Source organism: Pipistrellus kuhlii, unplaced genomic scaffold, assembly GCF_014108245.1.
Source record: "Pipistrellus kuhlii isolate mPipKuh1 unplaced genomic scaffold, mPipKuh1.p scaffold_m20_p_8, whole genome shotgun sequence".
NCBI lineage: Eukaryota > Metazoa > Chordata > Mammalia > Chiroptera > Vespertilionidae > Pipistrellus > Pipistrellus kuhlii.
The window spans coordinates 63878883-63900988 of NW_023425584.1; the positions used below are offsets into that span (position 1 = coordinate 63878883).

General features: G+C 40.1%; 1 protein-coding gene across 1 annotated transcript in view; it reads left to right on the forward strand.

Moving 5' to 3' along the window:
• Positions 1-22106, forward strand: part of GALNTL6 (polypeptide N-acetylgalactosaminyltransferase like 6) — an 875965-nt gene that overhangs the window by 701570 nt on the left and 152289 nt on the right. The window contains exons 6-7 of the mRNA XM_036424387.2: positions 1780-1965; positions 5635-5818. Of these exons, the coding sequence (XP_036280280.1) occupies positions 1780-1965; positions 5635-5818 (370 nt within the window). The remainder of the gene's footprint in view (positions 1-1779; positions 1966-5634; positions 5819-22106) is intronic.

Consider the following 22106-nt stretch of genomic DNA (forward strand, 5'->3'; position numbering starts at 1 on the left):
ATGGTCAAAACCTTTTAAAAAAAATTAATAGAAGCTGATGATTATCAAAATATCACCAAAATAAAATAGATCATTTTTTTTCTCTCTAAAGGCTCAGCATTCTCAAAGGCACTTCTGATGCTAGAAATGCTACTTTTCTTCTTAAGTACAAGTGATTGGGGTCTCCACTTAGTCACTTAATAAATGTTTGTTGAATGAGTGCTGTCAGGTCTTTAACCAAAGCTTGATGCTCCACTACACTCTAAGAGGGAATTACAAACACCCAAATTCTCTATATTTTATAGGTGAGGAAATTCAGGCTCAGAAAGTCTGCATGACTATTCATATATGTTACTGTCACAGACCTCCCCATCTCCCAACCACCCAGGTCTGTTCTGACTCTAAATCCTGTCCACCTTTGCTTTTTGTAATACAATCTCTATATCTTAGTTCATTACAGGAAATACAAAATAGACAGAAACATATTTGGGGCTAAAATACTCTTGTAAAAGGTTCCACTAGTGTTCTTTTATAATAAAAATGTAAAAGCTAAAAAAAAATTTTCACTTGACCCATTTGTAAAACCCATTTATAGGGCAGTCAAAAAAAATGAACATTGGGTTAAAAAAAAACAAAACTCCATTACATTAATTCTAAGAAGAAGCAATAAAAATAAGAATAAACCCTTAGGTACAGAGAAACTCCAATGCAGAGTACTTTCTGACATCTGTTAAACTGGGTAGTAGGGAAGGGATCATCCATCCCTACATGAATCCCTGTTGCTACAAATCACAGGGAGACTTAGTAATGATACGTTTTTGATTGCAGACATGCAGAGAAAGTCTACAAGTGAAAACTAAAGAAGATACTGCACTAAGATTCTGTTTCAGTGAACATTACACCATACTTTTCAGGGACTCAAATGAAGCCTTCCTAATGTCTTAGAAATGGAAAGGTGAATGCAGAGGCTGTCAACTATATGAGTTCATATCCCACCAAAAGCCACCAAATGCACTTATTTGGCACAAAAAGAAGTGAGAGATTGATGCATTTTATCACAGCCAGTGGGAAATATTTTGTTCTATAATTATGATTTCAGATATAATTTAGTTTTTAATCAGGAAAAAAAAACTTTTCAAATTTTTGTTTACTAATCTTAAATAGCTAAGTTAAAAATCACTGTCATTGATAACATCTGCTTTTGCCTCTCTATATCTAACATTCACAGGAAGTCAGCACTTTTTCACTTCAAATCAGAAGCCAGATGCTGGTCTTGCTTACCAGTTTGCTCTAACCTTGAGGGGAGAGGGGACAAAAGCTGTTAGGTCCTTGTTAATTCAAGAGATATGTTTCTTTGTTGTTGTTGCTGTTTTATGTGCCTTATTTTCAACATGGACAATACTAGGCAATGAGTCCACAAACTGCAATGTTCATGTGACTTTGCTCAGCAGGTGGGGGTGCCAGGTGGGGGTGCCATGCCCTTCTGGGCAAGTGCTGGCCAGGAGTGAGCTGGTGGGCCCCGGCCAGCAGAAACTGCATGGGAGAGCTCTGGTGTGTCTGTGTCTGCTCCAGTGTCCAAACCAAGGGCAGGGTGAGCAGTGTGTGAAGCTCTTTGGAAAGTGTAAAGTATGAAACCTTCTCAGCGTAAAATCTTAGCATCCCACCCTCGAGATGAAGAGAGGAGGAAAATGTATGCAAGCTCTGATTCATCATTCCTATGCCCTCCGTGCGTAGACACCTGTAATGCTGCTGCATCTGACGTTCTGTGTCCTCTCTGTGCCTTCTCCACTTCCTCCCCAGAACACTTGAAGGATAAGCTAGAGGAGTACATGGCCCGTTTTTCCAAAGTGAGGATCGTTCGCACCAAGAAAAGGGAAGGGCTCATCCGGACCCGCCTCTTGGGGGCATCGATGGCCAGAGGAGAAGTCCTGACCTTCCTGGACTCCCACTGCGAGGTCAATGTGAACTGGCTGCCCCCGCTCCTCAGTGAGTACACAGCTTCTCGGGGCCTCCTGGCATCTTTCTGAAGGAGTGTGGGGTTTGCTTCCACTTAGTTTGCAACCTACAAAGATTAGAGGTTCCCCCCACCACCACCACAATATGTACAGTGGGAGCCTTGAATTAACCCCTGCTGAGGACAAATGGGTAACTAGAAAACTGCATTAAAATTGACATTTTGGAGAATGCCACCTGTAATCTATCATAAGTTTTGAACTTAGATGTGCTCTCTGATTGTGGTTGTATTCACTGGGTAAATGCTAAAATAAAATAAAAGTATTCAAAAATGCCATCTAAGACAACAGTACGATTAAAATTCACACGAATACCTCGCCAACACATGCACAGTTTAACAATTATTACAGGATTATTAAGAGACGAGGAAAGAAAATTATTCAGTCCCTGATTGCAGTTGGATTGTAAGCGCCCTGGCATTATCTAGGGTTTATAATGCCAGTTCTTTTCACTTTGGCATCAACCTAGATCCCTAAATAGAGAATCCCCCATGTTTAAGCAGAACCCCCTCAAACACTCAGGGCTGGAATCCAAATGACATGTCTTGCTGCTCGTAATATGACTACGAGGAGGGAAAAGACTCTTTGTGACATCGCGCTCCAAAGGTTAGAAACTAAGAGAAACTGGAAGCCATTCAAGTTCAAGGTAGAAAACCAATGTGTGGCTCAGTGTGAGCTTGACTATTTTTTTTTAAATGTCACCATGAAGTCAGATATAAAATCTAGTAGTGGATAAAGGACAAATTGTAAGCCTGAACAAAAAGTGTGTTTCTAAAAATTCCTGCTGAGCCCATATTGGACTCCTTTCTATTTTTCAAGATTTCACTAATTCAATTTTTCTTGTGAATAATCTCTGGCTTTGGAGCTAAAGCCAGTAACAACCGCCTTCACAATAGCAGCCTCAGAAAGAGTGATTTGCTATTGGCTACTGTGTAGGATTTCAGTTAGAACCAGCAAAGAGCCATTAGTAAAAGACATGGGGGGGAAAGAGGGGATCGATTGAAACTATACAGGATTAAGAGCAGAAAAGGTCCATCAATTAACAAACGCCCAACCACATTGCCCAGTCGCCGTACTCCTGCACAGATGACTGCCCAGCCATCCTAATCAACAGGAATGTTTCAGTGCTCCTGCCGCCACAGACTCCTCCGAGCTTTTAATTAAAAATACCTTGTCCAAGGACATAGCAATTTAGAGTTTCATCTGCAACAGTGAGGTTCCCTCAAACGGAATTTGATCTATACAGTGTGGAATGCCCAGGGAAGTCAGCAGAAGGCCTAATTTATTTATGAACCGCAGCAATCCCTAAATGCCAATTATCAAGCCTCTGATTGTTCATATGAATCTAACAAGAAAGAAAATAGATGGGGGGAAAAGAGAGGGAGAAAAAAGAAACCCACTTTTTCTCATTAAAGCATTTCATTTCCTGTAGTCCTGATGGATAAGAAATGATTCAAGCTCAGGATCACTATCTTTTTCTTTTTTTTTTTTTTTCCCTTTATCAGTGTCTTGACACATCATCCAAAATGAAAAAAACAGGCGGAGTCACGCGGTTTCTTGGCTCATTTTTCACCTTGGGATTATACCTGAATTTCAATTTCCCATTAAGAGTCTGTTTTGTTTGATCCCTGGAAATTGAAATGTAGGCATAAGTCTAAGATGAAAAATTAGTCATGCTGCTTTCACTCTGAGCGAGTTTGGCTGGATGAGAGCTGAAAGGAAATTTGAAGGGAGAGTTGACAGTTAATTTAACAGAGTCATTCTCTTTGGGTCACCTTGGGACTCCTTGTTGGTCAAGGAACTTGTAAATCAACCAGATGCCGAATTTGATTGAAGAAAGCCACTGAAACCTTCATACTAAAATTCCTGCAGGGGTGATAGGAGGAATATGTTGGACACAGCTATGACAGTCTCCTCTGTTAAAGATGTCTATGGGGAAACACCATTTAGAGAAAGATTAAAACCCATGATGAGGCTTGCCCAGGTGAAAATGGGTGCTTATAGAGCCCTTAGTGGAGATGAACTTGATATTAGTGCTGGGGGGTCTCTCTGTCTCCTAATTAGCTGAAAATAAAAATAAGACCTCCAGGCTCACTGAGACCAACAGTCCACATTCCCCTTACCCTGTTTTTCTCCTTTCTTTCTTTCCATCACATTTATCACCTTCTAATATACTATATAATTTAGTTATTTATTATGTATATTGATTTCTTTATTCCATTCCTGAAGACATGGATTTTTGTGATTGTTATTCACTGCTATCGTCCAAAATCCTAGAAAAGTGACTGGCACAATTTTTCTATTCAGTCAATAGTTGTTGAACTTAAATGAATAAACAAACGAACGAATGAATGAAAATGCATGTAGATCTGGACGGGAGATCTTTCAATGGGTTCTGTGGTTTCCACACCCTGGCTTATTGGTGTCATCAAAATAATGTTAACAACCCTCATTACATCTAAAAAAAAAAATACGATTTTTAAAACATATTTGAATGTATTTTATTCCACATGCCACATTGGGTATTCTGAATAATCATTAAACAGATGGTCATACTTTAAAGTTCTGCCTAACAGACAGTATTAGTTTGTTATAATAAATCTTAATGAAATGCACATCCTTGGGAAGGAAATGTAGCTATTCTAGGTGAACAAAGTATATAAATGCCAGCTAGCTGCACTGATTATTAATATCTCACAATAATAATATCTCCATGGAAAAGAAAGGTGCTGGAAATGAAAATGACAGCACCTTTCTGCTACATGAGAATCACGCTGGTCAACAGGAGAGACCACAGGTTTTAGGATTGGACCATAAGCAGAAGTTGCATCCCCGTTCGTGTTCTCAAGGGATGAGTAACCTCTGGCAAGTTATTTAAGTTCTCTGAGCTCAGTTTCCTCATGTGTCAATTGGGAGTGAAAGTAATAGCCACCTTACAGGGTTGCCAGGAGGATTAGAAATAACATGAGCTCAAATCCCTAAATAGTTGCTCAAGAATGTAATAGAAGGTAGCAGGAATAATAGCAGTAGTATCAGGCCATCTGATATATTTTTTGGGTGTGATGAGAGAGGATAAAAATGTATAGCTTTAATACACAGAGTCTGTATTAAAGCATAGTAGCAAGATAGGACTTGGCAAAATCTCCGTAAGCCTGAGAGCAAAGAATTCTTCTATCAACAGTTGGGGGCAACAGCCCTTATAAGATTAGATACTAAAAAAGCCATGGTGTTAAATATTTACATTTTGGAACCTCCAGAAAGCAGGCCAATATTTTCTGAGCAGGCTCCAGCCGTATGCTTGAAGGAGCACAAGTGCTGTTTATACTCGACACACGTCGGATGCTCTGTGGAATGACAGATTGGGGACAGGTCAGAGCAAAAATGCGACAGAGGTAAAGCTAAATGGACTTCTGCAAGTCTCTCTGGGACATAACTTTCTTAAAAGGAAATACAACAAACTAATTGTGCCTAATCACTGTCCCATCGCGTTAGGTCCAGATTCCGCAAAGTGCTGTAAGGACAGCAGGGAACCCGGCTGACAGCGTTATGCATGAGGAGGGATCCGTAGGCTGCTCTTTGCTGAAAACATGATAGATGACCTAGGCAGGCATGTCATTTCCTATTTTGTGCTTTCATTTTTCAGACCAAATTGCACTAAACCACAAAACCATCGTGTGCCCCATGATCGATGTCATTGACCACAATCACTTTGGGTATGAGGCACAAGCCGGGGATGCCATGCGAGGCGCCTTCGACTGGGAAATGTACTACAAAAGAATCCCCATCCCTCCAGAGCTCCAGAGGGCAGATCCCAGCGACCCTTTTGAGTGAGTAAGCAGCTGAGGGAGGGGCCAAAGAAGAGAGGGCAGGTAATTCATTCCAGGGTGTCAATGGAGGACCCGCGAGAAAAAAATGACCTCTAAAAATGTGGGGTAACCCAGAGATGGAAACAATATGAAAAACACTGGAGAAAGGTCAGACCTACATGCTGTAGAAAATCAACATGCTGCGCTAAGTGCATGGATCACTCCTTCCCAACCTTGGCTGGGCTTGCGAGAAAGTGTGCGGATGTGAGAATCTGGAAAATGCAGGGTTCCCAGAAAATGCACGGAGAAGGAATGCATATGCTCTTTTAGATACTCTCATAGATATTTCCTTATGTTCAGATTTCTTTAGCCTTTTCACTTGATTATTTAAATTAGCTATTTTGCTCTTCTTTGGGGGAGAAATGATATGAAATACAAGCTAGTAGTAAAGCCTGTATTGCACCCTATTTGGAACTGTCCATTTAAGAGGAAGTAATGCTCCTGAACAGGTGTTCTCAGAACTTATTTTGGGAAAATCAATCAAAACGATGTATCCAGAATAAATAATCTTTGATAATCCTGCCACTAACTTCGGTTCTATATAGATAAGAATTTACAATAACCAATTGATTTCTATAAAGCTAGATCTTGTGTGTTTTTAGTTTGGACATAGAATTATCTTGTGAAGAAAAAAGAAAACACAGAGCTTAGCTGGACAAACTATTAGAACTATAAATCTAAATGAACTTTTTACAAAGTTAGTCCACAGATTGCCTAAGGCATACAATTATCTATTCCTTATTACTCTACCCTTTTGCTCTCATTAAAATCTTTATAATTTAAAAACTATTACATATTTTTCTTTAGTGTAAGAAAAAAGTGATCAAGGCTTTGCGTACTCTGTCAGAGTCTGCTTCAGATGCAATAAAATCAATATTGCCTTTTCATTAACAATCTGGGCTATGAAAGATGCTCCCAGAATTACTAACACTCACACTTTAAAGTACAATAAACATCAGGAAAATGTTTTCTCCCATTCCAGTCTCTAGAAAGACAAACTGTTGGGAAAGCAAATGAAATTTCAGAAGACATTTGCTGGATAAAAAGAGATAGAAACTACTTTTTTAAAAAATAATATGAAGAATACGTATTAAGTATTAAGTATTCAAAATTTCTGAACTTAGGCCTCTTCAGACTCTCAAAGTGCTAGAGAGGTTTTGAGAAGAAATAGAAAGATCCTTTATCACTCTTCCAAATGCTTAGGCCAAGAGTTCAAGAGTATTCAAAACTGCCAGAGAAGTTCTTCAGCGACCTAAGTGGAGAGGTTTCTATTAAGCATTTGATACGGGCCTGGCAGAGAGAACACTCTTCAGACTTCCTGGCAAACGGGCTAATGTGGGGTGGGGGTTAAAGCCAAGTTGTAGGTTGGGAGGAGATATAAAAAAAATTCTTAAATACAGTGGAGCTGTTATTAGATGGCAGCTGGCAGAATACCACAGTCCAGTTGTTACTTTCCGAGGTTGTCACGTTTCAAGGGCTGGAATTCGTCCATGATGGCTTTTCAAATGCTGTAATAGGACTGGGTTAAATTGTCCTTCTAAGAGGACTTTATTTCCACTTAAAAAGACTTTACTCCGACTGTAAGAGCAGAGTGGGGCTCCTGCCCTCTGCAGAAATAAATGGGTTCCAAACACTTATCAAGGGGATCTCAAACTATAAAAGCATCCTCAGCCCCTGCACTGACACTTGAAATGTTTGTCAAGTAGCCGTTGCAACGTCAGGCACCTTGTTTAACCCCAGAGGCTGGCGCAGTTGGTCCCTTTCAGAATTAAATTACCTCTTGTTCCTGTCACCTACTTAGGTCCTCACCGTCCTGTCCAAATTGCATTCCTCTTTGAATCCTACTGCCTTTCTGCTTTAAATCCATTTGATTCCTATGAATGTGGACACTTTAGCCTTTTATAATAAATGTAGCTTCCAGGAGGTGTCCACTTTGATCTTAAAAACTGCATTTGCCTTTCCCGATAATAAAAGAATGGTTACCCAAAAGGCCAGGAGCGTGTATCAGCAATTCCATTATCAGCAGTCACCTGAGTGTGCTCATCAACAGACATGCTTTAGGCTAAAACTTGCTTCTTGGATATAAAGCTTTAAGATCCACAGAAGGAATGCAGTCTGTGTATCACCCTCACAGTATTTAATGTTTCAAGAGGCTGTTTCATGGGCTGTAAGTGGGAGGAGGGGGAGAGGAAGCAGAAAACACAGGAAGAAAGGAACTCAAGAGTAATATATAAATGGGTTGCAAACCCCAGTACTTTTCAACAATATATGTGCAAATATTAACTTTCTGTTGCAAGTTAGCCACATGTCCTAAGTGACAAGAATTGAATTCTCCTATTTATTCTGCCATTATTTGAGTTTTTCAATAACTATCACTATTGACCACAGTAGAGGTTTTCAACCTGCAAAGGTTGTGAAAATAGCGGGCCACTAACAGTATTTAATAACTGAGTTAAAAGTTTCAGAGTATTATACTAATATATAAGTATAAGTATTACTTCTCAAATATTTGATTCCATTTCTAATATATATATATATGCTCCTGGGTCATGATATAAAATGTACTTTGCAATATAGTTCGTTAAGAGAGTTACTTCCTAACTAGGAATCAAAGCCTTCATCACTCTGACTAGGAAGAAAAAAGGAAAGTCACAGATAACTTTGAAAACTACGGAAAACTTACTTATGTTTGCAAAGAGCTCTAATTTTCAGACAAATTGCTCCTTAAATAGGAGAGAAAATGCAATATTTGTAGGTCAAACTAGTATATGGCAGACACAATTTTGATTGGATTGGATACATTTGATAAATGTTCTTGTCTTTAAAAAATATATTCTCCTGTTTTGGGTGTCTTATCTCATGATGTAAAGCTTTTAGGAAATTCTTGTTATGATTATTCATGGTTTTTAGAAGGTTTCCTTATTCCCGGTTTATCTCTTGTGCAGGGCACTTAGGAATGTAAGCCCTTTCTATGAGACAAAACACATTATGCTCCTTTAGTTGTGGTGACAAAGGGAAAGATGTTCTTTTGCATTCTAACCACTAACTTCAACATTCTCTCGGCATCAAAAGTTTAGAAAGGACCAGGAGAAATTACATTGTCCAACTTCTCTTTACCTGGTAGCACAAGCAACCACTAGACAATGTCTAAAACAGCTGACCAACATTTTCTTGCACTCTTCAGGGACGTGATATTTTTGCTGCCTCAAAAGACAATCCACTCTATTGGACTAATTGACAGAGAAATTTTGCCTCCTTGATTGCAGACTGTCTAATTCCTGTTGGATGATAGAGCTGTTAAAATTTAAAAACATCCAGCCGGGGCCAGTTTGGCTCAATGGATAGAGCGTCGGCTTGGGGACTGAAGGGTCCCGGGTTCGATTCCGGTCAAGGGTATGTACCTTGGTTGCTGGCATATCCCCAGTAGGGGGTGTGCAAGAGGCAGCTGATTGATGACTCTCTCTCATCGATGTTTCTAACTCTCTATCTCTCCCTTCCTCTCTGTACAAAATCAATAAAATATATTTTTTAAAAATAATTTAAAAACATCCTATTCCTCCCAAGAAGGGAAAAAAAAGAGGAACTTTTTCCACTTCTATTCCTGGAATCATAGGAAAGAGCATGCTCATTGATGTAACTGTTCGATATATGCAAATTCACTTGACTACTGCAGTCTCATCCTTGTTTCCACAACTTGTTCACAAAGATAATGTGAAATGGTCAATCCAATATATTCGATACTCAGTCCCTAATACATGAGTCTGTCAACCAGATAATTTCAAGGGAATTGCACTGGTTCCTAAAGATCATGCTTCCTTCACAATCAGCTCAGCAGTCCATTTAATTTTGCAGGTTCACTGTATTTTTTCAGAGCCCACCCCTGTCCTGTCTTTGAATTATAGAAAAATTACTTTTACTCTTTTCATCTTCCTCAGACAGATCTCCACAATTCCTCAAAGACTTCTCAAACTTAGAATTTTGATTATTATGTATGAAATTCATACAATTATTAGTGAGGACTGACACCCTCCACTTTCCACTTCTGTATAACACTGATTCCCAAAATTATAAAAATAAGGATATCTATGCTTCGGAGGTGGTCTTCACAGGCCACAAATGTCCAGAAAGCCCAGTGTCTACAGACACATCTGTGTGAATTCAGTAACTCCTCATTGTGGCCAGTTACCTAGTCCAGAAATATCCTAAGACATGGATAGCAATATCCATGACCTGTCGTGAGGCACCTGAAGGTTAGCACTTCAAAAACCAAGGTCCCTTAAGGTATATGGACCAAATATAGACTCCTGATGGCCTGATTCTGCAGTCCAGGAGTATGAAGCATAGCTCATGCTAGTATGGATAAAATTCAACCTCTTTGTTACAGAGGACTGTGTCATTGTTACAAGGAAGTAGAATGCCTTCAAAAGATTTACTGACAGTGTCTTCCTTTGTTCTTTCAAGGGATGGAGAGCAGAAAGATTACTGGGAACTTTCTGACTCTCTTTTCTATACAGGAGTATGGCCAACACCATGAGAAAGTCAGTATCTCTTGGGTAACAAATATAATATGCTAAATTTAAGGTTAGAATGGAATTGAATCAGAAAAAAAAATGCTAATAATCCTAAATTTATCAACCTATAAACTATAGGGACAATTCAAATTTATTCTACAGAGCCTAAGTAACGTATCCAGTGTCCCAAATAATATATTTAGCAGCTCCTACTAGAATCTGGGGTTGCTCTCTCACCTTTTGATGCTGCATTCTTTCTTCCACACAGGGGAGCAGGAAGAGTAATTAAGAGTTGTTAAATGTCTATTACTATGAGTCAGGCATGGGGCTAGGAAATGTGCTTTATTGCTGACTCATTTAATCATTGTCTCAAGACTATGAAATAAATAATACTATCTGCATTTTTACAAATGAGGAAATTTAGGCTCAAAAAGGTTAGGCAATTTTCAACGTTTATACAGGGAATTTGAAGAAGAACCCAGGCCTAAGGATTCCCACTGTTCCATGGAAATTGCTGCTTCTCTTTTTACTCAGAGAAGATACATTCTCTAGTGCTTAAGGAATAACCATGTTCAAATAGGAAAACACACACACACACACACACACACACACACACACACACACATTTAGAGAATACAACAACTTTTTCCTCAAAGCAGGAAATGATAAATGCTGATAAATGAGCATCACCAAGCTAGAAGCATCACTGGCCTTCACCAATTCTTGCTACATACCTTGTCTCAAGATGTGTTCCCTGTATAGGACACTGGGTAAATCAAAGTAATTCCAGCATTGCCTTATACAGATAGAATGTTCTTGCACAAGGGTGCCCGGTGGAGGGTATGAGTGGGCTGAGAGCTAGCTGGCCCCTTGCTCAGAAGACCATTGACTCAAACTTGGGCTAACCAGCCTTCAGGAAGTGGGGCTCTTTCTCCTTTGTGGGTGCAAAAGCTTCACCTTATTAATGCAAAGAAGAGACAGCAGATTGAGGATCCAGTTACTTGCTGCCTAGAAGGAATGACTAGCTTTGGTCAACATCCTCTTGATTGCATTAATTGACATTCAAGATATTGACGTCCCATTTGGGTAAATTGCAATGGGGATTCAACTGTCCCTTAGCTTACTCAGAATTTCAAAGTAAAGATAATCACTTACTCAAAACTTTTTGCATGTGGGTTTTTACTTAATATTGGTCATTATGAATTTAATCAAAATTAGGAATGAAACTGACTCCACATGGAAATCGAGACTGGTAAAATTATGAAATTAATGTCAGGTGTAAAGAAAAGTGATCACTTTAAAGCTCTTCTCTACTTTCACCTCTGAGTTGAATTGAGCATTGCTCATCTTCTTTCCCCACCCCTTCTTTTCCCAGCTCCTTCTTTGGCCACCTCCAAAGCCTGGAGTGTCAGTTTGGTAGGGTGGGAGAAATTGTTTATACTCTACTTCTCAAGCTACATCATTACTCTCACAAAGTTTGCTGTAATCTTTAAGCAATTGTTTCCAAACTTTCCCCCTTCTCCTCAAAAATGTCAAATTGATGCATACAAGCTACCATAGTATGAGCTGCCTCAGTCTCCAACCAGATTATTTTCTATAATTATGACTTTGAAAATGGAATCTCAAATTTTTTGAGGTGATTATATTAGAAAATATATTCATTGATTTAGTCTAGGAATGAGTTCCAGGAGAGTGAAATCGGACTTTAGCTCTCCAAAATCCCAACCATAGCTCTCGCCTAACTTTCCATTATTCCAGAAGTCCCTCAGTTAATCTAACCAAATAAACTACTTCATTAATGCCATTTGTCTAGCACTTTGCAGTATATAAAGCATTTTCACATTACCTATTTGACCTCTTGAATGATCTTTTGGTATGTTAGTAAGTAAAATAGCTATTGTTATTTATTTATTTATTTGTCTATTTGTTTGTTTACTTACATATTTTATATATATATATTATGATTTCAGGGAGGAAGGGAAAAAGAGAGAAAGAAAGAAATATCAACGATGAGAGAGAATCATTGATTGGATGCCTCCCGCATGCCCTGCACTGGGGATTGAGCCCACAACCCAGGCATGTGCCCTTGACTGGATTCAAACCTGGAACCCTCAGTCCATAGGCCAATACTCTTTCCACTGAGCCAAACTGGGTAGGACTATTATTTTGTTTTGTTTTGTTTTTAATTTTGAAAATAAAGAAAGTGAAAAGCAAAGAAATCCTATATAATAAAAGGGTAATATGAGAATTGACCTAAGGGCAGAATGACCAGACGACCACTGGACCAGTCACTATGAGGCACACTGACCACCTCTTGGTTCCTTTTCCCAACCTGTAGGCTCTGCTCACCTAATGGCCACCTGCGGCAGGGGCGAGGCCAGCGAGCAGGAGAGAAGAGCCAATCTCTCAGTCCCTTCCTCTGGCCAGCCTTCAGGCACTGATCACCTGATAGTGAATGGGGAACCAGGGGTGGTTGGCAGCAGGGGACAGGGCTGGCTGCAGGCAACAGGAGAAGATAACCCTGATCACAGGCCCGGCCTAGAGACAGTACCCGCAGAGGCAAAATCAGGATTCCAATCAACATTTTCATTCACTCATTCAGATTTCAAAGCGTATGTTTAATCAATAATCTCATTAAATTCAAATCAATGCTTTCTTTCATTCATTCAGACTTTAAATCTTAGAGTTAATCAATACTTTTCTTTTCCCCTCCTCTCCTTTGGAAGAGAAATGTAGGCACCCACTAAGTGAAGTAGTTTTATCAATTGATGTTTCATTAGTGAGTCTGTAATGAGAGCAAGAAAGGAAACAGATTGCCTCATTCTCCATACTGTGTCCTTATTGCGCGCAAACTAGAGCTGATAGGTTGCAATGTCAGCTTTCAGTTTCTTCCTAATGAAGGAAATGTCAACAATGCCAGCTTCTAGTCTGTTTATAACAAGATCTAATTCAATATTTGACAACCACAAAAGGACAAAATGTTTAGGGAAAAAATAGTGTCAAATTTCTAAATGGTGTTCTAATCTACCAAGGATGAGAATAACAGAAATGGTTTGAGGGTCTTGAAACTAATCAAAACATTGAATAAAATCAACCTCCCCAAAAGCCCAAAATGAAACACCACTGACGAGTTCTTTCTGAGTGAAACATAGCAACATAGGCAGAGATGTTCCAAAGCAAACTTGTTAGTGATCCATCTCTCCCATTTGTAAACAAACCCCCTCCCCATGGCTGGCTGGCAGACTCTGGCTCTCAGGAGGGGAAGCGGGGGAGGAGAGAATTACCATTGAATCAACAGTTTTCTCCAAGGAGTATGAGCATGCTTTTCCCTTGTCAGAACATGCTCCCCAGAAATGACTATTTCTTTCCTCCCTCACGCAGGGGGCATGATCTTCACCTCAGCAAGATGGCCCTTACTACAATATATTCTCCCATTTTTAGCACCCAGAATAATATCAAGAAAGTAATTTCTAAATGATAACAATCGCTACTATTATTTTGTGGGTGTTGCCCTGCTCTTCTTTCCTTTGCCTTGTTCTCTCGAGATCTCTGAGTTCCTCAGGTGACTGGTTTTTAGATGCCTTCTTTTTTTAATCCTCTTTTGTTTTGTTGTTTTTTTATTTTTAGAAAGAGAGAAACATCGATGTGAGAGAGAAACATTGACAGGTTGCTTCCTGCATGCACCCCAATTGGGGATCGAACCTGAAACTTAGGTTTGTGCCCTGAACAGGAATTAAACTGACCACCTTTTGTGCACAGGATGACACTCCAAACAACTGAGCCACCCAGCCAGCCAGTAGGTGCCCTCTTTCTGATTTCTGACCATGTGTTTGGACTGTTGAACTTCTTTTTTCTGCACCTACTGCCTTTAAGGGTCACTCCATCACAGGAGACCTGGTAGGTTATGCCATTTCAAAAGGAGGTACAACCTAGTGGTCCATCCTGAGATAGAATGTTATCCCTATCTGCCCATCACTTAGAACTGTGGCCCAGGTAAAACCCTGGGGACACCCTTAACATGACTTCTGTTCTAACTGCCCCCTTCCTTGTTTCTTGGGTAACATCTCCTCTTCCACCTTTGACTTCTGACTCATCCTTGGTTGGGCTTCACTGCTACCAGGTTAGTTAGCTCCTCCATAGCCAGGTAGAGACTGAATTTTTCACCCCAAGCTCCTCTGGGCAACATTAGTGGTCACCTCTGGACCTCCTGTGCCATTCATTCGTTACTGATAAGCCTGCACCACTCCAGATTTAGCAGTGGCTTCCTATGTATTAAAGAATTGTGGCATGAACAGACTTGGAGTGATGACTTTTTGTTGTCTGCATACCTGTTGTTGCAACTGTTAACCATTTGCTGTGCTTCCTGCACAGGTTTTCTCAGTCCATCTTTCTATCACAGGTGTGGCGACTGCTGTGTCCCCCACATCCCAAGATGTGACATGAGTCTACGTATATGCTCACCTTGTCTGGATTGATTTTTTAGTTCGGTGCTCCATAATATCAGCACACTGTGTCCAAATGTCTTATTTCTGGCTCCTTGGCCTTCTTTCATCAAAGCTCTGCTATCATTTACCTAAGGAGGAAGCTTCCATGCTCCCATGGAACTATAGTCACAGCTCCCCTTCCTAGTGCCCAAGGTATAGCAACATTTACTTTGCCCATAATAGCATCATACTGGAGCACAGTAGAAATGAGCAGAACCCTCTGCCATTCCCCCAACTTTCGCCTTCCTTCTGAGAGAGGAATATAGACCCAAGGTCTGGCTGTACTCAGCATTGCTTTCTCATCTAAGGCTCCATTGCTCCAGCTCTGCTATTCTCTTTACTTCCCTTCTCAAGTCAACAGCTCCTCATTTCCCTCTAATAACTGCTTGATTTTAGAGAAAGTAGAAGGGATGTGTGTGTGTGTGTGTGTGTGTGTGTGTGTGTGTGTATTAAGAGAGAAACATCAACATTGATCGGCTACCTCTGATCAATGTAGTACATTGATACTACAATGGAAACTCCATGAGGTCAGGGAGGACTGTTTGATTCATTGTATTCAGTGCTGCATCACTAGCACCTAGTACCAGCACATAACAGGCACTCAATAAATATTCTTTGAATGGATGAAATAAATATTAAGTTCAGGAGTGGAAATGATCCAACAAGGCTATGTGTATTTGAAGAAGAGGTAACAGTCTTTTAGCAAAGGATACTAGCGGAGAAAACTACTATGGAACAGTATTTGCAGGGTCTCACCCACAGACAAGTTTGAATACAGTGGACATTTTTTAAGGGAAGTGTTATGTAATAAAGAAAAAAATATGATTGAAACCAAATTTCAGAAGGCCTTTATTATTTTTTAAAATATATATAGATATATTTTATTGATTTCAGAGAGTAAAGAAAGGGGGAATTAGAAACTTCAATGATGAGAGAGAATCATTGATTAGCTGCCTCCTGCACACCCCCTACTAGGGATCAAACCGCAACCCAGGCATGTGCCCTTGACTGGAATTGAACCCGGGACCCTTTAGTCAGCAGGCAGATGCTCTATCCACTGAGCCAAACTAGCTAGGGCTGAAGGCCTTTATTCTTCATGTAGAAAGAAGAAAGATGATAAAGGAATGTTTTAGAAAACACTATCTGGTAACAAAAGGCTGCCTGGAATCATTTATATTATGGATGACAATCAGAACCATTTTTAAGACCACAATTCAGGAGAAAACAATATCTCTAACAAAGAGGCTAGTTCTTAACTGGATAATGATATTGATCTTTCAGTTCTGTCCATTTCTAACAAATATCAAGCTGCTATAAGAATTTAGGGATATCTGTTTTCCAGACACCAACTGGAACCCCGTGGGACTTGTGGGCTGTGAAGGAGCTAGCCAAAAGGCCCTGCTGAGGGTAGGGCTGTGATGGGCCAGAGGATGTGGTGGGATTAACGTCTTCGAACTGCAGGTAGATAAGCATCACAAGCCTGGAGAACATGTGTAGATCTTAAAATCCCAGAAAGAAAACTAAACTTTGCATGTGGAGTTCTGATGACATATTAAAGTTTATATTGGAAGAAATAATAAAAACTTGAGTTTGTATCCAGGAATCAGTGAGCAGTGGTCTGATGGTACCAATATGAGTCTGGAACTGAGTAAAGAATCAGGATAGAAAGGTTTATAACATGACCCAAAGAGCTGGACAGTGGGCAGCTGAAAGTCTCTAGTTCTGAATTTTTCTGCTACAGAGAGATAGATATAATTATATTATCATTGTTGTTATATTAGTATTTTATGTTATGACTAGAGGTCCAGTGCACAGATTCATGCATCAGTGGGGTTCCTAGGTCTGGTGTGCAGGATCAGGCTGAAACTGGCCCTCCGACATCCCCCAAGGGGTCCCAGATTGTGAGAGGGTGCACAATAGGGTTGGGGAGGGGCTGCAGGAGGGCTCCAGGTCCTGTCTGGCCCATCTCGCTCAGTCTTGATTGCTGGACCCCAGCAGCAAGCTAACCTACTGGTAGGAGCATCTGGCCCCTGGTGGTCAGTGCACATCATGGTGACTGGTCAATTGTTTGCCCCCTGATGGTCAGTACATGTCATAGTGAGTGGTTGAGCAGCCCTAGCATAGCATTAGCATTTTACGCTTTGTTTGGTTGAATGGACGACCAGACACTTAGCATATTAGGCTTTAATTATATAGGATAATTATAATTTTAATGATGATGATGATGATTATATATATATGCAGCCATATAGCTCATAACGACATTTTGGTCAATGATGGACCACATATACAATGGTTTCAGTGTGGCTCAGTGATTGAGCATCAACCCTTGCACTTGAAGGTTGCTGGCTTGTTTTTTGGTCAGGTCACATGACAGATTGCTGGCTTAATCCCCAGCAGGGCACATGCAGGAGGTAGCCGATCACTGTTGACGTTTCTCTCTTATCACACACACACACACACACACACATATATATATGTATACACACACACACACCCCTTCTACTTTCTTTAAAATCAATAAAAATATCTTTTTAAAAAATTATAATAGGGCTGAAAAATTCTTACCGCTTAATGATGTTGTAATCGTCTAAATGTAAGAATACTCACATATTTGTGATAATGCTAGAATAAACAACTATTGCCAGATTGTATAAAAATGTAGCACATATGATTATGTAGATTACATGACCCTTGATAATAAACAACTGTGTTACTGATATATATGTATATTTTTACTGTACTGTTTCTATGTTTAGATATATTTAGATACACAAATACTTACCATTGTGCTACAATTACTGACGCTATTCAGTACCGCCATGTGCTATAGAGATTTGTAGCCTAGGAGCAATAGGCTATCCCATACAGTACAGGTGTGCAGTAGGCCACACTATCTAGGTTTGTATAAGTGCACTCCATGACAAAATCACCTAAATACTCAGTTCTCAAAACATATCCCTGACTGTATAAATTTTGCTTGTGAATATCTTTAAGTTATTTTTCAAAGAAAGTGGATGCATATGAATAATACGAGCGAGAAAGAGATAAAGACTCGCTGTCAGGCTATGCTGATGTTTTCTGAGATGGGTGACCTTCATTCCAGGTCACACATGGGAGTAGGTGACTATCTTCGTCTGTGCAGGCTGCTCTAGCAAAATACTCTGTACTGGAAGTTTATAAACAATAGAAATTTAGTTCTCACTGGGGGTTTACAAACAACAGAAAGGAGAATGGAAAGTCCAAAGTCAAAGCATTGACAGATCTGGTGTCTGGTGGGAGCCAGCTTCTTGGTTCAGAGACAACTGTCTTCTTGCTGTGTGCTCACCCGGCAGAAGGGTCAGGGAGTTCTCTGGTGCCTTTTTCATAAGAATGCTAATCCCAAACATGCAGGGTCCAGGAGCAGTACCTACAGCCAGGCCACATCCACAGAGGCACTGGTTTTACCCAAGGCCCTCATTCCCTCCTTCAGAGAAATTACCAAGCAAAGGCTCTAATGCCAAATGGCAGGAATAAGAATTCTTTCTCCTTTTCTGTCTAATACTTCTCGTACAGTACATAATCCTCAATAATAAGCAACTATGGAACTATGTTAAGGAGAAAAGGATGTGTATTTTTGTTTCTTGGAGTGGCAGTAGAAGCTAGACAAAAAGAACTCTTAAAGGAGACCTAACTTACTGGGAGGGAAAAGGCCAGGCCATCTGTCAGGATGGAAGGTCTCATGCTGGGCCATGGATACCTGTGTCTCCAGGTTGCAGTTTCTGGTCCTAAAGTGACCTCACAGGACACCTTCCAGCTCACACCTTCTTCATTCATGGAACTCTATGGCAACACCAAGATGTTTGTTGTCTTCCTCCTGCATTCTGGCTCCTTCTTCTGTTAGTAGGAGTTAAAAAAGAGGACAAAGAGAGGGAACTGGAACCCATGTCTTGCTTGTGAAAATCAGTGGAGCTGGGGCAGATGGGCAGGAAATTCTCAAGATCAGAGAGTGTTCCCAGTTGCCTTGGACTGGAAGGAAAACTATTAGTTTTCTAGAAGTAGTACACAGGGAGAAATTGAGCAACATAGGATGTTAAAAATATACATGAAAGAAATAATTACATGATAAGTCAGGAAAGAGGAGCAAGTCTGGATAGCATGCAAGTGGAGTAAAACAATGTAGGGGAAAGGCTGTGCTTGGCAAGAGACACTTGGTGGTTGTGCCTACATAGTGCCAACGTGGGAGCTAGCAATATTTCCCACCACCCGTCCTTCCCAACACCACAAATTTAAAATTAGAGAAGAAGGTGTACTTGTTAAGTATTTTTCCTTTGCTTGTCACAGCTCCAAGAATTAAATTTTAACTATTTACATAATAGACATCACCTCACAGATAATAATACGTCTAGCATATATCCCAGGTTTCAAACATACAGTTACAACCCAAATGCACAAAAACGTAACCTTCTTTATGACTCAACTCAACAGAGCCTGTTTCCATGAGAGCAGCAGGTCTGCTTCTAACACATGCAGGGCCCGAGGTAAGGGTGCAAATAGAGGCCCCGGGGGGTTATGTCTAAACCTTTAGAAGTTATTAATCAAACTAGAAAACAATGAATTTTGTTCTATCCTCCTACCTGGATAAATATACCTTCAAATTAACATGGAAGGCCAGCTTTGGTAGTGGCATGTAGCAGTATGTTAGCCTATGGCCAATCCCTTTCTCTTCCCACTTATTCTAGCTGTACCTCAACAGACTGAGAGCATGAGCAGGTGGACATTGAAGCCCACATGTCCTGCTTAATCCATGAAATGGCCATTCTTTGGCTACCTCTCAGGTCTAGGATTTAAACTCCCAGCATCCAGAAGGGAGTCCCAGGGGGGAAAAAATCAAAGAGGAGAATGTCAAAGGCTACTCAGAAACAGGCTTAGAATCATGAGCTTAGGGAATAATTCAAACTTAAGTATCCAGTTTGCAAAAAGGTATGAAGTCTCCATGGGCACATCCCTTTAGCCTCAAGGACTGCCCATTCTGTGGGGAACATAGACCCTCTTTCCCGAGTATAGATTACTGGACAGCAGTGAGCCCTTGATCTGACTAAGTAAATTTCTTCTGACCTGGAACTCTGTCTCTTACAGGTAAATTCTCAGTCAATTTCCATCAAAGTCAGTCCATTCGAAGCTCAAATTCCAAATCAGGACTGTTTTCCTTTCTAAGTTACTCATCACAAATTTCTCCAGTGTCCTCTCTAGCATGGTGTCTTGAGCCATGATAAGGGAGAAGAGTCCTGCAGTTTTATCTTTCTCAGCTAGCTTCTGCTGGATTCAGATTGGATGTAGCAGATCTTTAAAAAGAGGCTTTGTTCTCACAAGACTCCTTGCTATAATGTTCATAGTTGTCATGTCTCTGGTCTTTTGGCATGGTGTGGCCACCTCTCTCAGACTCAACTCTATCCAAATTCTAAGTTTTTGTTAAGTACTACTAGTCATGGAGATCCAGCTCCATGGTCTAAGTGATCCCTGGCTTTGGTCTGTCCACCCCTATTCTCAGAGATGGGTCCCTTTACCCTACATAATGGTTATCCCTGTCTGGCCCTGTAGATTTTAACTCTCATCTACCTAACACTTGCCCTCCCCTCAAACATTCAAGAACATTTGGCTCCCCTCCAGACAAATGTAGGATGATCTGGGAGGTCTAATCTCATGGCCCAAGTCTAACTAACCACAGCATACCACCCATTCATTCTAATAAGCTGCCTTAAGTTGGTCAAAGTCTCTTGGCTTCTGGTAGTCTCCTGTGTTCCTTGGCTTGTAGATGACTCATTCTAATCCTCCATTGTCACAGGAGGGTCTCCTGTCTATCTTCACATCATCTTCCCTCTGTATGTATTTGAAATGGAACCTAGAAATATTACAAAATAAGAGATGAATGCAAGACAATCACATCCAACTAAAGGTGGTATTACAGCCCTGGCCAGTTTTTCTCAGTAGTTAGAGCGCTGGCCCATGGACCAAAGGGTCTCAGGTTTGATTCCCGGTCAAGAGCATGTACTTGGATTGCAGGTTCAATTACCAGTCCCAGTCGGGTGCATGTGGGAGGCAACAAATCCATGTGTCCATGTGTCTCTCACATTGATGATTCTCTCTCTCTCTCTCTCTCTCTCTCTCTCTCTCTCTCTCTCTCTCTCTCTCTCCCTCTCTCCGCACCCCTCTCTGTATCTCCCCCTCTCTCACTCATTCCCTATCCCCCTTTATTCCTCCCTTCCACTCTCTCTAAAAATCAATGGAAAAAATATCCTTGAGTGAGGATCAATAAAAAACAACAAAATAATCATAAAATAAGATAAATGTACTATTACAAGCAGAAAACATATAGAAAAGAGAAAGAAACAGGGGTTGGTCCATAAGAATGGCAACAGGAGCATGTCTGCCTGGTTGGCTGGCTGTGGCCTTACCACTTCACAAGCTGGCTGCTGACTCAGGCACTATGTACTCTTTGTATGAAGACATGAGCAAATGGTCAGTATGTGTGGTGATACTCTGTGCTAGATCTATCTTTCCACCCCTCCCTTGGCCCCTCATTGCTACTCAGGCTCTGGTGTCTGTTGCCTAATTTCTGACCCATAGCAGCTAAAGAATTTAAAATATTTATTAGATAGGAAGTGAAGCTACAGGGACTAGACCCACAATAGGATGATTTTTCTTGCCTTCAGATTGAGAAAATACACTAAAGACATTTAAATGCATTTTATACACAGGTGAATTGGAATACCATAAATAATGACTTTTATTAATCACAATTGAGCAATTTTCTATTCTTTGCCTTTTCCGAGAATAATAAATAATATTAGATATGCCCTTTAAGTAATAGATTTCCAAATTACTGATGTGCTTCTAATCTTTGCTTCTTGGTATCTAAAAATTTAACTAGGCACAGTCTGAGAACTATTTCTTGGCTTCTCTAACATATAATTCTTTTTAGTCTGATGAATATTTTCTTTCCATTGTATTTAAGAAATTCCCTAGAAGTTATGGATAACTAATAAAACCTTAAATACTAAATTTAAAAAATCTAATTTTGCATACTGTGTTAAGTTTATAAAATAAATTAAAATTCTGAGCATCTGAAATAATTCTTTGAAGGACACATAATCCAATAAATATACATATTTATCTATGTTACACATAAGTTATCTAGAACATTCAAATAAATTCCACAGAAAGACCATTTTCTCAACTGAAGTCATATCCACAGGTCAAATAATTTCCCCTTAA